Source organism: Zalophus californianus, chromosome 15, assembly GCF_009762305.2.
Source record: "Zalophus californianus isolate mZalCal1 chromosome 15, mZalCal1.pri.v2, whole genome shotgun sequence".
Lineage (NCBI taxonomy): Eukaryota > Metazoa > Chordata > Mammalia > Carnivora > Otariidae > Zalophus > Zalophus californianus.
The window spans coordinates 14,514,838-14,531,487 of NC_045609.1; the positions used below are offsets into that span (position 1 = coordinate 14,514,838).

Below are 16,650 nucleotides of genomic sequence, written 5' to 3' on the forward strand. Positions count from 1 at the left end.
CGGTCCCCATTTCGTCAGGCCTGGCTACCATTATCCTGATGGCTTATTCCCGACTTCTGTTCCCCAGCCCTCCCTCAGTGGTGTCTACACCAGAGAACCAAGAGAGCAAGGGGGCAGCAGTGGAGATTCCAGTTGGTCATTTCTGTCCTTCTGTGATACAAGGTGGGAGCGGAAAGGAAGTCATTGAGAGGCTCTAGGCACCTTGTTTCGGAGTTGAAAGCACTTTCTACAGGCTATCATTTATGGTGGATGGGCACAGAATCATGTCCGCTGAAAAGGCCACAGGCTCTTCCAGAAGGCTGTTTATTCTAGCCAAGCCCGTCATGAAAACCTAAGAAGTGGTCCAGGAAGAATGAAGACAAGAGGTCAGGAATCCAGAAGGCAAGCCTTTTAGGTTAGCACGACCAGTCAGCAGAAGAGTTCACTTGGAGCATACATTTGGTGTTAGATTAACGAGGGCTTCTTATCCAAAGGTACACTCCCAGGAGACATGTGGCATTATCTGGAAACATTTTTGGTTGCCACGCTGCAGGGGGGATGGCAGTGTAGTGCAAGAGGCCAGGGACGCTGCTAAACACCCTACGATGCACAGGACAGCCCCCCACAATAAAGAATGATTCAGTACAAAATTTCGATTGTGCTGAGCTTGGGAAACCTGGGGTGAAACCGAAGCTTGCTACATCAGGAATCCTGGTCTAGTCTACAGTTTGGAAAGCCAAGGACGCAGCTGTGATGGCAGAATGTGGAAGGAGGGAAGCAATTCCAAACAGACAGGAAGGCCCCAAAAAGAACCCAAGGACCCAAATCACTACAGAGGTCCATTCAAAGGTTCTTTCTCGCCGAGGCCAGAGTCTCAGACTGTAGGCACTCACTCACTCAACAGACATTTACTGAGCAACTGCTTTAGACCACCTGCTCTCTGGGCTCAGGATACACTCACAGCTAGGAACCCAAGGAGTCCCCAAGAATCCCGCCCAGCGGTTTGGTTCAGAAACATGGAACGTGGAGCTTCCAGGATTTTAGCCACTGAGGAGAGGACCTTGACCCATCCTACTTGTTTCTAGTTTAATTCTCGGCTGAAGGCTCCACACACCATCCCCCTCAGACCCAGGGTCCTTTAGGAGGTGGGTTTTTTTTTTTTCCCCCAACAATTTCTTACAAAATTCCTTATCTAGTGGGAAACTTGTTCATCTCACGGAATGGGGAGAAAATACTGAGCAAAGGCCATTTCTGCACTATTGACAGTCACCTCATTTGCCTTAGCTGCCCAAAATAAAGACGAAAAATTAGGAGGATAAGAATGGATACTCGCTTATTTCGGTAATGTCTGCTGTGACAAAGGAGCCCACCTGCACCTCTCAAACAGTCAGAAATTCTCACTGGGGACTCCTTCAGTGGGTAGACAGACAAGCCACCTTGCAAGATGACTGAAAGGTGACCTAATAATGCCAAGGATGAGCACAGCCTGCTCTGCAGACCATGAGAATAATATTTATTTGGTAATCATCACGGCTCCCAGCTTGCTCAGTATGATTATTCGCCAACAAACAGAAGAACTGATACCAACATATAGATAAGCCTCTTTATTTTTCTTTCTCCTCTGATAGAAATCGCAAACAGCCAAAGGACTGCCCTAAGACGTCTTTGACTATATTAATAAAACATTAGCTTCTCTAAATTTAAACTTAAAATCTAATTAATTCATCAAAATGTCAGTTGTCACCTAAAGCATTTTATGAAAAAAAGGAACTACCCTGGAATAAAGAAGAATCTTCATGGGAATAAAAAGACTGGAGCGAGCTGACTTTACTCAATCACAATGATCGCTGTCGCCTTGTCGATTAATATTATTCCTTCAACGAAGCCTGAGAGGCGATATTTAAGAATCCACTGGTGGCACAAGAAACTCGTTTTCCATATGGCCTGTCCCCCGTCTGAATTATCAAGTGTGTTTGTACCAAATACAGTCATCACTGCTGTGGTTCCCTGCCCACCCGCCAAGCCACGAACCCTGGTGAAAATTTCCACAAAGCATACAGGGCCACGTCACAAGTAAAACTACAGTGGTAAGTCTCTGCATGACTTTAGGGGCTAGATGACTCCATGAAGACCGTAATTTACACCCCTGTCTTTGGTTATTACGAAAGCAGAGAACGGAACTAAGAAATAGGAAATTTCTGATAGAAATTCAGCAAGCAGAAATAGGACCTGTCCTATCTTCACCTATAAGAGAAAAGGTTTCCAATGGGTTTGCATTCTTTTTGCATTGTTTCATTCTACGCCCAGCATTCTGCTTAAAAGAGAACTTGGTCCCTTGTGTTCCTTCTGTGATCCAAAGCCAATTTATCAGCTACGATTTTAGCAGCAGAAGCAGGAGACTGGAGGAGACACAGATAACCTTTTAAAGGTTTATACAGAGTTAAACACAATCACCGCAGTCCCTTAAAAACAAGTAAGGGCATGAAAACAAAACATTAAAATCCTGCGTTTCTGCCTGCAAATAACTTAAAAGTAACCAGTTAATTGCCAGCATACTGCTGACCTCTGGCTTGGAATCAAGGGTTTTAGGAGAAAACGAGACATATTTTTAGAGCTGAATATGATTAATTTACAAAAGCCTGATATTTTTTTCCTAAGGACCAATAAAGTATGTTCCAATTTCAAGTAATGACGGGGAAAAACATATCTCAAAATCATTAAGCTGTTTGTCTTTATTACAAATGGAATGAAGCAGTACTCCTTTCTTGACTGGGGTGGTAAAGGGCAATGTTTTTGCTATGCCAAACCACAGTGATGGGGCCACCTAATTAGGGTTTAGAGTTATAGGTATCTGGAGCTGGTCATGGCCAACTTCTCCCTTCCAAGTGAAGGGAAGAAATGCCCACCAAATTAGTCCTGCTCGCACAGGTACTATCTCTACAATTGATCACAGCATTGCCAAAGCCATCAGCTGGGGCCCACTGGCAAAGAAAAGTTTCAGCTGCTCCACCTGGCACCAACCATTTCTCTCTCCGGGACCAAATGCCATTATCTAGAATGATCCAGATAGAACCTCTACACTGAGGACAGATAAAGACACGAGGCAAAAGGAGCCAAGAAGTTTCAAATCAAGGCCCCGGAATCCTCCACCACCATCAGGGCCCAGGAGACAAAGGGAAGAGTTAAAATCCAGGCCCACTAAGTCTGCAGTCAGTCTCTGAGCCAGCTGAGCCCGACCCAGGGCGAGTAACACTTTCGAATCCGCAGGGAAGCCACACAGCGCAGGGTACACTGAGTTTCCAATCTGTCTCCCTACTGCGAAACCTCAAGAGCAAGGGGATGAGACCAGAGAAGCGTGTGTGGGAAGGGGAGGGGGTGTAAGAGAACGGCTCAGAAATTCCCAAAGGTCTGGAGAACTCCGTCTCCGGGTCTCTCCTAAAAGTTGCAAAGCTGGGTCTGTATCTGCGGGCACGGCAGCAGGGGGGTGGCTGGGCGCGTCGCTGCGGGTGCTCCCCAGCTGCCAGGGACAAGGGCAGGGGAGACGGACCCGCGGACGGGGGTCGGGGGGGGGTGGTCTTACTTTTGTAGCTCGCTGCCCAGGGCTGGTAGCCATAGTAGCCGGTGATGCGCAGGATCCGTTCCTCGATGGACGTGAGCCCCACGGGCCCGCTGGTGAGATCCTCCACTGAGCGCGACCATTTCAGATCCTCCTTAATGGCCTCGTCCACCACCAGGTACTTGAGCTGCCGGAGCTGGGGGCTGATGTCGGACAGTCTCCGGGGGCTGACGTCCGGTGACCTCCTCATGCCACTGAGGCCGCGCGCCGGCAGTGGGCGGGGAGGGAGAGAAGGAGGGAAGATTCCGGTGAGGGGCAGATCCGAGGGCGAGCAAGGGCGCAGCAGGGGCAGGTGCGGCCGCAGGGCCGGCGCACGTCCCCGCCCGCCCCCCGCCCCAGCGACCCCGGCAGCCTCGGCGTCGGGTCCCGTCTCCCGCGCCCGGCCGCGGGCGCCTCGGAGCAGTGCAGATTGGGGCGAGCGGCGAGGGAGAGGACGCCCGAAACTTCCCGAGCAGCTCCGCCGCGCGCCGCCCCTACCCGAGCCCCAGGCTGCCCGGCGTCCCGGCTGCCGAGGGCCGCCCGCCCGCCCGCTCGCGCCGCCCAAGCCCGGGCGCTACTCACACGGCGATGCTTTTGCCCCTGGGTGCGCCGCCGGGAAACTCTCGGATCCCCATGGGCACCCGCAGCGTGGGGCCGGGAGCTCCCAGACTTGTGGCGGAGGGGCCGCGCGGGCCGGGGGCGCCCGCGGCCGCGGCCCCAGGGAGGTGGGGGCGCTGCCCGCCGAGGGTCCGCGCGGCGCCGGCCGCCCTGCGCCTCCTGTGCGCGCCCGCGCCCGCCGTCCCCGAGCGCCTCCGCGGCGTGCGGCGCGACACGGGCGCGGCGGCTCACCCGGCTCCAGCCGGTCCGCGGCGCTCGCTGCAGGCGGCCGGGGCGGGGCGGGCCCCGGCCCCTCGCCTGTCGCCGTCGCCCCGGCACACGGCGGGCCCGGGAGCCGCGGCACCGGGGAGAGCGCCGGCAGCTGCGTGCGCTCTCGAGGTACCTGGGCGGCGGGATGTGCCCGGCCCCGGGAGCGTCGCAGCCAGGCGGGGGCGCTACTGCCCCCTTCCCGCCACCGGGCGGTGCGCGGGGCTCCAGAGCCGGCCCGGCGCCCGCGCTCCGAACCTGGGGTTTGGGGCGCGCTCCTCCTCCCCTCTCCGGTGACTTGTCGGGTCACTCAGCTCCCGGTTCCGTAGTTCGGTTCATTCCAATCAATCACGCTCTCTCCCTCTAGCTCCTTCTCCTCGTTCTAAAACAATAGGCAAAACTACTTGGGAAGACAGAAAGCAGGTTCCGTATCCACAAAAACCATGCTCGGAATGCCAAATAAGTAAATAGCATTTCCTAGGCAAAGCCGAGACCCAGGTGAAGAGATTTATTACGCTGTGGGGCTAGTTCAATCAGGCCTGGCCCTCAGAGAGCTTGCCTTCTCGTTGATGACGCAATTACTAAGTCAGGTCTGTCTCCTTAGATTTCCATTTTACTTACCTCTCCGTTTTTCTGTCCGCGAGCCAGTCTCACCGGAACACGTCATCACTTTTCATACTGTTATTTTTCTGTCACAGAAAACAACATAGGTTCACTGGGGTTAGAAAATACAGAATTGTTAAAGAAAATACTCATTATCCAGCCAAAGATGACTACCTTGAATTATAAGTGTATTCCCTTCCACTCTTTTTCCCCCGTGTAAAATACATTTTTCACAAAATCAGAACCCAATTGTACACACTAATTGGGCAATGTTTTACATTAAAATTATATTGTGTCTCAGCAAACGAGGAATAGAAGGGAACTTCCCTAAATTAGTAAAGGACATCTACAGAAACCGACAGCTAATATCGCATTTCATGGAAAGAAACTTCCTTGCTAAGACCAATGTCTCTTCTCACCAGCCCTTTTCAGTATCGACTGCAAGTCCTAGCTGATGCAATTTGTTAAGAAAAGGAAATGAAAAAGTGTACCTTTGGGGAAGGAGGAAATAAAATTGTTCACAGGTGAAATGATCATCTATATAGAAAACTTCAAGCAATCGACCAAAAATTAACCTGGCACAAATACCGGTTATAGTAAGTTTGCATGATACAAGATTAATGTATAATAGTCAATCAACTTCCTATATACCAGCAATGAAGAATTGGAATTTGATATTTAAAACATAACACGACCTACCTTAGCACACAGAAAAAGTGAGATACTTAGGTATCAACATAATATGTACAAGATCTATATGAGCAAAATTGCAAAGATCTGATGAAAGAAACCAAAGAAGACCTAAATGCAAGATATCCCGTATTCATTGGTAAGAACATTCAGTATTAGGACATCAGTTCTTTCCAACTTCAGGGACAGATTCAAAGTAATCCCAGTCTCTGAGCAAGTTATTTTGTGGCTATCAGCAAACTGATTCTTTATAGAGAGAGGCAAAACCCCCAGACTAGCCAACAAAATACTGAAGAGCAAAGCTGGAGGGCTGACACTACCCAACTTCAGGACTGACTATAAGGCTACAGTAAATGATATAATATGGGATCGGTGAAAGAATGGACCAGGGAATAAGTGGAACAAAATATAGAGTTCAGAGACAAGCTCAAATACAGTCAAGTCATCTTTGAGCAAAGTCAATTTAACAGAGAAAGGATAGTGTTTTCAACAAATGATGCTGGAACAATTGGACATTCTCATGAAAAACAATGATCATAAGCCTAAATATAAATTGAAAAATTATAAAATTCTTAGAAGATAACATCAGAGAAAATCTAGACAACCTTGGGTTTGGTGATGACTTTTTCAATACAAAATCAAAGGCATGATCCATGAAAAAAATGCTGATAATTTAGATTTCATTAAAATTACAAACTGCTCTCCAAAAGACACTGTCAAGAGAATGAGATGACAAGTCACAGACTCCCAGAGAATCTGTGCAAAAGCCATATCTGATAAAGGACAATTATCCAAGATAAGAATACTTAAAACTCAATGAGAAGAAAATGAACAACCCAATTTAAAAATTGGCCAAATAGCTGAACAGACATGTCACCGAAGATGATATACGGATGGCCGATAAGCTTATGAAACGATGCTCAACATATGTCATCACTTAAGACAATGAATGAGATACCACAGCACACCTGTTAGAATGGACACAATCCAAAACTCTGACACCACCAAATGCCGATGAGAATGTAGAGCGACAGGAACTCTTGATCCCTGATGGGGGTAATGCAATAGTTTTCCAGTTTCTTACGAAACTCAGGAAACCAAATATGCTCCAGCAATCTCATGCCTTGGTGTATTGCTAAATTAGGTTGAAAATGCATGTCCACACAAAACCGGCGCACAGATATTTACAGCATCCTTATTAATAATTGCCCAAACACGGAAACAGCCAAGATGGCCTTCAATAGGCAAACACTATGATACATTCGTACTAGGGTATGTTATTCAGTGATAAAAATTAATCAACTATCAAGTCATGAAAAGACATGGGGGGACCTTAAATGTATATTCTCAAGTGAGAGAAGGCAATCTGAAAGGTGATATACTATATGATTCCAACTATATGACACTGTGGAGGCAAAGCTATGGAGACAGTAGAAAGATCCGTGGTCACCCGGGGCTCCTGGTTGGGGGCAGTGGTAGGAAGGGAAGGATGAATGAGTGAGCACGGGGCATTTTTAAGTCAGTGAAACTATTCTATATGATATTATAATGGTGGATAAGCCATTATACATTTGTCAAAGTCCATAGATTGCACTCCACCAAGAGTGAACCCTAATATAAGCTATGGACTTTGGTGGATAATGACCTAACAAGCATATTATAGTCACACGGGATGTGGATGCTGGTGGAGAGGCTGTGTGTGTACGTGGGGGTGGGAGGGATTTGGGAACTGTGTGCTTCTCCCTCAATTTTGTTGTGAACCTAAAATTGCTCTAAAAAATAAAGCCTGTTAATTTAAAAATTATAGTATGCAGCTTTCCATTGTCACAGTAGTCCTCTAAAGAATGACGTTTACTGTATATGTCATTTTTATGGCTGTTGTGATCATAAAAGCAACAAAGCCATTATAAGAAAAAAAGTAACAAGAAATACCTAGGCGTATAAATAAAAAATTAATATCCTCCATAACTGTACCTAATTTTTAACCTTTCTTTTGTGAGAGCCTTAGGAACAACATGTTTCTCTTTTTATCTCTTCCCTTTTTTCTCTCCCTCTCTCTCTCCGCATGAGCATGTGTGTGTAATTTTCTCTTAATCGCTTCTTCTGAGACTTTGGGACAAATCTTTTTCCCTGGTACCTGAAATATTTCATCTTAAGCCAGTCTTGGACTGCCATGAAAAACACTTCGACTGGTGTTTCTGGAGCATCCTCAGAGGCCCGACCCCCTGGAGTCAAAAATCACTCAAGACAGTTGTTTAAAAATGCTAACTCTGAACCATTTCTCGTTGTGGGCATGGGAACGCTCCCATTTCACTGAAATCCTCAGGTGGACACTCTTTGCACACTCTTTGCACACTGAGAACCAATCACGTAAACAATGCCTGAAGTCTTGTGAACTCAGCATCCCCCACCTTGCTTTTCCAGACACATTTACTGAACCCGAGGGAAGGTCTAGGAAGAGTCAGTAGAGGAGAGAGGCCATTCCTCCATTTAATCATCACATTCTGTCTGCTATAATTCCAGGCAAGATCTTTAACCTTTCTGAGCTTCCATTCCTGTATCTGTATAAAGGGGATGACCCTTGTAAGCTTGTTGTGAAGACAGAAGGAGTTAATACACGTAAAGTACTTAGAATAGAGCCTCGCACGTGGCCAGGGCCAGTACTTGATAGACACGAGCTATTATTAGCAATGGGGCTACAGGTTGAATCATTTTCTTGACAGCCACATGAAACTGCTGACTCATATCTGCGTTCATGTTGCCTAAAATCTCTACATAATGTTCACATGTGCAGCTGCTAAGCTACACACTGCCCCTCCTCCCCTTTTAAATAGATAGCATGGGGTTTGGAGTTCGGAGTCCGAGAAAATGGCTTAACTACCAGCTTTTCCACTCAAAAGGCAGATGGCCTTGGGAAACTTCTTTAACCTCTCTAAGCCTCCTTTTTTTCACATCACCCTCAAATAGTTATTATAAAGATGAAATAAGTTCAAGTACATTAAGAATTTAGCGCAGGCTTTATGGGGCACCTGGGTGGCTCAGTCAGTTAAGCATCAGCCTTCAGCTCAGGTCATGATCTCAGGGTCCTGGGTTCGAGCCCCGTGTCAGGCTCCCTGCTCCCCTTTCCTCCTCCCCGCTGCGCACGCCCACACATGCTCTCTTTCTCACATAAATAAAATGTTTAAAGTCTGTCTTAAAAAAAAAAAAAGAATTCAGCACAGGCTTTAGTGCTCAATGAATGTTAGCCAGGACAATTACTGTTACTTCTATCAGGTTTACATTTGTCAGATGTAGTCATTGTTGTGACACCTCAGGAGGTTTGGGATGGTGACTTTGTCAGCCATTGCAAACACTGCCCCCACCTCATGAAGTACTCTCACCTCCACCAGCAGTCCTCTTTAAATCTTGTGCCAAGGTCTGTAAATGATATTAAATACTTCTGCAGGGGCCATATGATACTTCACGGGCAGTCCCCTGTCAGTGTTGGGGCCAGCAACCTGCCCTTCCAATCAGGTGTGGGGGTGAGCCAACATTATCCAGTAAAGGCCACATGCACAGGCACGTACTACAGACCCTCCTATCACCCATGTCACCCAACGCCTGAAGCTCTGCTTTGGGGCACGATAAATATCACAAATGGGTTATAACTGATGAAATCACTTGCTTGTTGGATGGCGTGATAAGAGTTAGGAACGGGCTCCCATTGGGGAATGCTAGGAATCCAAGATACGTGGGTCAGATAGAGTATTTCAAAGATCCGGGTTATATAGGATTTGGAACCTTGCTGGTGGAGGTCATTGAGAAGATGTGAGCACCAGTTGACCTGTGAGCTCAACTCAGGCAGTTGGAGGCTCCTCCCCTGCTCCCCTGTCCTTGAAAGTACATTCTACCCACTGTTCCCACGCAGTAGGAGCTGTCTCAACCAGGCAGTCTTGAGAGAGTAAGGTGTGGAGACCATCTGGATGGTGTATATTACTGAACCCAGTGAAGGCTGCTTCTATATAAACTTTTAAGATTCTGAGGGGCAGATGCAGAGATCTACTCATCTTCTGGCCACCCAAGATAAGCCTCACATGTAAGTTCCCTTGCTCATTAAACCTGCCACCTACCAGTCTGGAGGGGTCTGCCTCTTTCTTCGGTCTCTCCTTGCTCTCTGCATATGGGGACCAGTTTCAGATTTCACCCAGGGAACCCCAAGGCTGTGAACCAATAAACGTTTATCCTGAGAGATCGCATCCAAAGTTTGCCATCCTTCTTCCAGCCAAGGGGTATAAGGATTTATAGTTGCCCGATGGTAACTACAAGGGTAATGGAATTCCGCTGTAGAATATTGTCCTTCTGCCTGGAGTGAGTGTTACGTGTGGTCAGAGCACCTAAAAAAACAGAATGCTGAAACTTCCTTTAGCTTATTTTTTTAGATTTTATTTACTTATTTGGGAGGGGAGAGAGAGAGAGTGCACACGGGTGGGGTGAGGGGCAGAGGGAGACAGAGAGGGATAAGCAGACTCTCTGCTGAGCAGGGAGCCCGACATGGGGCTCGATCCCAGGACCCTGAGATCACGACCTGAGCTGAAGGCAGACGCTTAACCAACTGAGCCACCCATATATTCCCAACTTTGTCTGACTTAGAGAACAGGCTGTATAAACTTTTTTCCGCACACTTGCTAACAAATGTCATTGGTTTAATAATTGTGTGCATGTACGGTGTAATCTGATGTAAATTGTTCTTTTTTTTTTCATTATCTGATAGCTAAGTTATGGGTTACTACTTTCCCATTTACTTATGTAAAAAATTCATTCACTAACACCATCCACCCGCAGAGCCCAAGGGCTGTGCATGAACTTACTGGCTTAGGTCAGTTTGTGAGACATCATTTACAAAGCAGTATGATAAAGGAATTTTGGCTACTCCAAGCATGAAAGTGAGATCCTGGTATAAGTTCTGTTTTTGGATATTTGAGAACATCCAGAATCACAAAAAGCACCAGGGAAAATATTTCAAAAGAAAAATCTCTATACTGGTGGAACTAAAAAGGTACAATTTTTCAGAATCACTTCAGGTGCTAATGGATCAAAGACTTAACTGTAAGACTTAAAACCATAAAATTCTTGGGAGAAAACACAGAGAAAAAGCTTCTTGTCATGGGTCTTGGCAATGATTTTTTGGATATGACACCTAAAGCACAAGCAACAAAATAAAAAAATAAACAAGTGGAACTATATCAAAGTAAAAAGCTTCTGCACAGCAAAAGAAACAATCCACAAAATAGAAAGGCAACCTATGGAATGGAAAAAGGTATTTGCAAATCATATCTCTAATAAGGGGTTAATATCCAAAATATATAAAGAATGCATACAACTCAATAGCAAAAAAACAAATAATCCAGTTAAAAATGGGCAAAGAACCTGAATAGATATTTTTCCAAAGATATTCAAATGGCTAACACATACATGAAAAGATGCTCAACATCACTACTCATCAAGAAAATGTAAACCAAAACCACAGTGAGACATCACTTCGCACCTGTCAGCATGACTATCATAGGACTCTGAGAACCGGACTGGGGGTTCTAGAGGGGAGGGGGGTGGGGGGATGGGTTGGCCTGGTGATGGGTATTAAGGAGGGCACGTTCTGCGTGGAGCACTGGGTGTTATGCACAAACAATGAATCATGGAACACTACATCAAAAACTAATGATGTAATGTATGGTGATTAACATAACAATAAAAAAATTAAAAAGAAGAATGACTATCATAAAAAAGATAAGAGATAACAAATGCTGGTGAAGATGTGAAGAAAAGGGAACACTTGTGCATTGTTAGTAGGGATATAAATTGGTGCAGCCACTATCAAAAACAGTATGAAGTTTCCTCAAAAATTTTTAAAACCAGAACTCCCATATGATCCAGCAATTCCACTTCTGGGTATGTATCTGAAGGAAATGAAATTACCATGTCAAAGAAATATCTGCACCCCCATGTTCATTGTAGCATTATTTACAATGTCCAAGACATAGAAATTGCCTAAGTGTCTGTCAACAGATGAATGAATAAATAAAATGTCAAACACACACACACACACACACACACACACACACACTGAAATATTACTCAGCCATAAAAAAGAAGGAAATCCTGCGATTTACAACAATGTGGATGAATCTTGAGGGCATTATGCTAAGTGAAATAAGTCAAATAGAGAAAAACAAATCTGTATGATCTCACTTACATGTAAAATCCTAAAAAACCAAACTCATAGAAAAAGAGATCAGCTCTGTGGCTGCCAGAGGTGAGGGGAAGAGAGGGGGCTGTGGGAATTGGGTAAAGATGGTCAAAAGGCACAAACTTCCAGTGATAAATAAGTATTGGGGATGTAATTATAGCATGGTGACTATAGTTAACAATGCTGTATGGAATATTAGAAAGTTGCTAAGAGAGTAAATTCTAAAGGTTGTCATCCCAAGGAAATACTTTTTTTTTGTCATTATATGAAATTATGAATGATCTAAATTTGTTATGGTAACCATTTTGCAAAATATACATATGTCAAGTTATTATGTTGTGCACCTTATATAATGTTTTATGTCAATCATATCTCAATAAAGCTAGAAAAAAGAAAATAAAATGCAGACTCTCATATTTTATTCATAGTGAGGTGTTTTCCTCCTAGCAAGCCTGGAAATCTGCATTTTAATGAGCACGCTTGATGAGGCTGACATAGATGATCAGTGAACTACACTCCTTAAAGACAGGTATGCCTCAAAACCATGTGGAAGCATTTAAAAGATACTAGTTTCCAGGCTTCTCTCCAGATCCTTCAGTAAGAAACTCCTATGTATGGACTGCATATAAACATTTTTTAAACAGTTTCTCTGGTGATTCTTTAACATCTTGGACTAGCTCCAATATGGGGGTCATCTATGAATATGTGTCTATTGCCTGTTTTTCCTCTTGATTGTCAATCATATTTTCTTACTTATGCACATGTCTGGTAATTTTGACTGTATTCCAGATGTTATTTGAAACATCATAGAGCCTCCAGATGACCACAGCTCCCACCAGAGGTTTTCCTTCTTAAGTAGAGAGAGGGAGGAATTAATCACCATAATTCAATTAGAAATTAAACTAATTTGGGATAAGGTTGCAATACTAGTAAGATTCCACAACTGTTTTGCTCTTTTCCCTTGGGCATAGTCTTCCCAGGCTTTTGACTGAAAGCTTGGCAGGTATTAATCTCCTGAGTTCTAAAAGACTGCAGGAAATCTACCTCTTCCCTTCCTAGATTCAACCCAGGTCTCCAGCTTCTCACCACATGGTTTTTAAAACTACTAAATATCTTTTTTTTTTTAACATTTTATTTATTTGTTTGAGAGAGAGAATGAGAGACAGAGAGCACGAGAGGGAAGAGGGTCAGAGGGAGAAGCAGACTCCCCGCTGAGCAGGGAGCCCGATGCGGGACTCGATCCCGGGACTCCAGGATCATGACCTGAGCTGAAGGCAGTCGCCTAACCAACTGAGTCACCCAGGCGCCCAAAACTACTAAATATCTTAAGAGCGAAATTGTTGGTGTTCTTCAGGCAAGCCCCTTCTCCTGATGGATCTTTGTGGCTTAATCTCCAAGAGACTATGTTAGGGCTCCTTCTGCCTTTAGAAGATTTTGACCTAGCTTCCCAGCCTTCCATGCAACTCAGAACTCAGGAAACATTTCACATGAAAACTTGGGTTCTTCAGGTTGCCAATTTGTCCTCTAGCTCTGGTCAACCACTAACCGCTTTGCTGATTTCACTGATTTTTGGCAGGCACCCTCTTCCAAGGCCATTTTCAATCTTCAGTGTGTACCCAGAACTGGCTAATATGCCTGGGGAAAAGACAGTTGGTGACCATCAGCTTACCATAGAACAGCTTTGCACTTCGGGAATATAAATTCACCTAATCATTGTTTCTTCCATAGTTCTCTGATACCTTTACAGATATTATTTACCTGGGGCACCTGGGTGGCTCAGTTGGTTAAGCGACTGCCTTCGGCTCAGGTCATGATCCTGGAGTCCCAGGATCGAGTCCCACATCGGGCTCCCTGCTCAGCGGGGAGTCTGCTTCTCCCTCTGACCCTCTTCCCTCTCGTGCTCTCTATCTCTCATTCTCTCTCTCTCAAATAAATAAATAAAATCTTTAAAAAAAATATTATTTACCTGGCTTTTCAAGTTGTTGCAGTGAAACTGCTGATCTGCCAAGACAGGCGACATCCTACCTAAATGTCAATGTCAATCAATTTTCTGCTCTTAACAAACCCACAGTATAATAAACAAACAAGCAAATAAGCCAACAATTGTAATATAGTGTAATATGGGCCATGACTGATGTATACAAATGATTCTATGAAAGCGTATAGGAAGGATTTCTGAGCCAGTGGTGGGGGAAGAGAGGAAAAGGAGATGGAGCATCAGGGACACATTAGATAAGACTTCTTAGATTAGATTAATACACAAACTAGTTTTGAAAGATGAATAGAAATTAGCCAGGAAAAGAGGCCAAGGAGAAGGGAGGGCGAATGGGAAGGGGACAAAAGGGAGAAGAAGGGGATGAAAGAGAAGGAGAAAGAAAAGAAGCAGTTACAGAAGGAAGAAGCAATGGGTACAAAGTCCAGGAGGTATGAGACAGCCATCTGTCTGGAGGGCACAAGAGGAATGGGGATAAGCTGTAATAAGAGTGGAGAGGTAGACAGGGTCAGATCACAAAGAACTTTGGAAACAAAGCCACCTCTACTGCTTCCAAAAATACTGAAATAACATCCTAACTGGTCTTGCCACATCTGTTCCTGTCTACCTCCTTACCGGAGTAAGCCTGTCTCTCTTCCTTCCTTCCTTCCTTCCTTCCTTCCTTCCTTCCTCCCTCCCTCCCTCCCTCCCTTCTTTTCTTTCTTTCTCTTTCTTTCTTTCTTTCTTTCTTTCTTTCTTTCTTTCTTTCTTTCTTTCTTTCTTTCTTTTCTTTCTGTCTTTCTGTCTTTCTGTCTTTCTGTCTTTCTGTCTTTCTGTCTTTCTGTCTTTCTTTCTGTCTTTCTTCCTTCCTTCCTTCCTTCCTTTCTTCTTTCTTTCTTTTCTTTCTTTCTTTCTTTCTTTTTTCTTTCTTTCTTTCTTCTTTCTTTCTTTTCTTTCTTTCTTTTCTTTCTTTCTTTCTTTTTTCTTTCTTTCTTCTTTCTTTCTTTCTTTCTTTCTTTCTTTCTTTCTTTCTTTCTTTTCTTCATTTCTTTCTTCCTTTCGTTCTTCTTTCTCTCTTTCAAAGATTTTATTTATTTATTTGAGAGAGCATGCATGAGCAAGGAGTGGCAGAGGGAGAGGGAGAAAGAATCTGAAGCAGACTCCACACTGAGTGTGGAGCCCAATGCCAGGCTCCATCCCACCACTATGAGATCATGACCTGAGCAGAAACCAAGAGTCAGATGCTTAATGACTGAGCCACTCAGGTGCCCCCAGAGTAAGCCTTTCAAACGCTGAATTGATCATGTCATGCGCCTTTGTTAAACCCTTTCAGTGAATGGTATCTCACTTCTTTAAGTTAGAGACCAAAACCTGAACCTTGCTCCACCTGGGCTGCTTCATGACTTGTATTCTCTATTCATTCTCCATCCACACCGGCTTCTTAAAGCCCACAGAGTTTGCTTTATTTGCCCTTGCCTCCGGGATATTACACAAGATACCCTTTTTGCCTACCCACCCCTGCCTCCATGACCTTGTCATTTCCTTCAACTGGCTCTCACCTACTTCTCAGAACTTCTCCCTCCCAGAGGCCTTTTCTGACCACCCCCCCCCCAAGCTGTCTAGGTCCTTCCTATGCAATTATACTCTATAGTTACCTTTATAGCCCTTATTAGAGCCTTCTTACATATTAGTTGATAAGATTCTTTTATTAAAACCTGTCTCCCCCACTAGGCAAAAAGTTATATGAGGCAGAGATTGTTTCGCTCTCCTCATGGCCTCATATCCAACAGAATGCCTAGGTTGGTTGTGCTAAAAAGAAAATCTTTTAAATGAACGAGAAAATGAAAAAAATGTAGGAATAAGACAATAACATATATGAGGAATGTATTGCACACAGTTTGCAAAATCTATTTTCATTTTTTGTTCCTGTCTGTTCCCATTTCTAGGTTAAAACTAGATTATAAAGTTACCAGGGGAGTAACTTCTACAACTAATTCCCTCCCAGTCTCTCTTCGGGGACTCTTTCAGCCTTTCTATAATCCTAATTTTTCAACCCAGATAGTGTGTGTAGCAATACAATGTCTGAAGTTGGTCTTGATTTTAAATACCCTGTTCCATTGTTCTCAAAAAGTGTGCTCTTATTGTTAGAGAATATGTACTAATTTGGGGTTCAGAAAATTTAATTACTGTGATAAATGTCTCGGACATGCTTATGGAAGATATATGGGTCATTTTAGAGATAGGTAGGTAGGTAGATAGATGATAGGTAGATAGACAGATAGATGATAGATAGATGATAGATAAAAAGGATGGATGGATGGATGGATGGATGGATGGACAGATCCCCACATATTTACCCCCAATAAATGGTAACCTTCTTTAATTTAGGGGCCATATCTTTCACTTCTTTTCTAACTCTTCCAATATTCAATGACTAAGTAAACGTTGGGGTTCAATTAACCAAAAGCAGGATGAGAGAGAAGTAGATTTCTAACGTTGTACAATGTATAGTAGGGAAGGAGGTCTTTACTCTGGTCCTGCAGACTTTTGATCAGACCAATGAAGACCAATATCCTCAGCCAGAATTATGACATTTTGACTATGGCAAAGACAATGCTATGTGTTTCAAAGTATTCCTCTGTGTTAGCTACTATCATCTGTGTTTGGCAGGGCATTAAAAGAAAGAGATGAACTCCAGAGACAAGGTCGATTTGTAAGAGAAAA

General features: G+C 44.3%; 1 protein-coding gene across 2 annotated transcripts in view; it reads right to left on the reverse strand.

Moving 5' to 3' along the window:
- The window catches only part of SLC35F3 (solute carrier family 35 member F3), a 400,491-nt gene extending 396,282 nt beyond the window's left edge, over positions 1 to 4,209 (reverse strand). For both annotated transcript variants that reach the window (XR_003520338.1, XM_027596283.1), the window contains exons 1-2: positions 4,157 to 4,209; positions 3,560 to 3,789 (exon numbers count right to left, since the gene is read on the reverse strand). Coding sequence is in view for 1 of the 2 variants with exons in the window: in XM_027596283.1 (XP_027452084.1) it covers positions 3,560 to 3,789; positions 4,157 to 4,209 (283 nt within the window). In the remaining variant the exon portion in view is untranslated. The remainder of the gene's footprint in view (positions 1 to 3,559; positions 3,790 to 4,156) is intronic.
- Between the last annotated feature and the right edge of the window lie 12,441 nt (positions 4,210 to 16,650).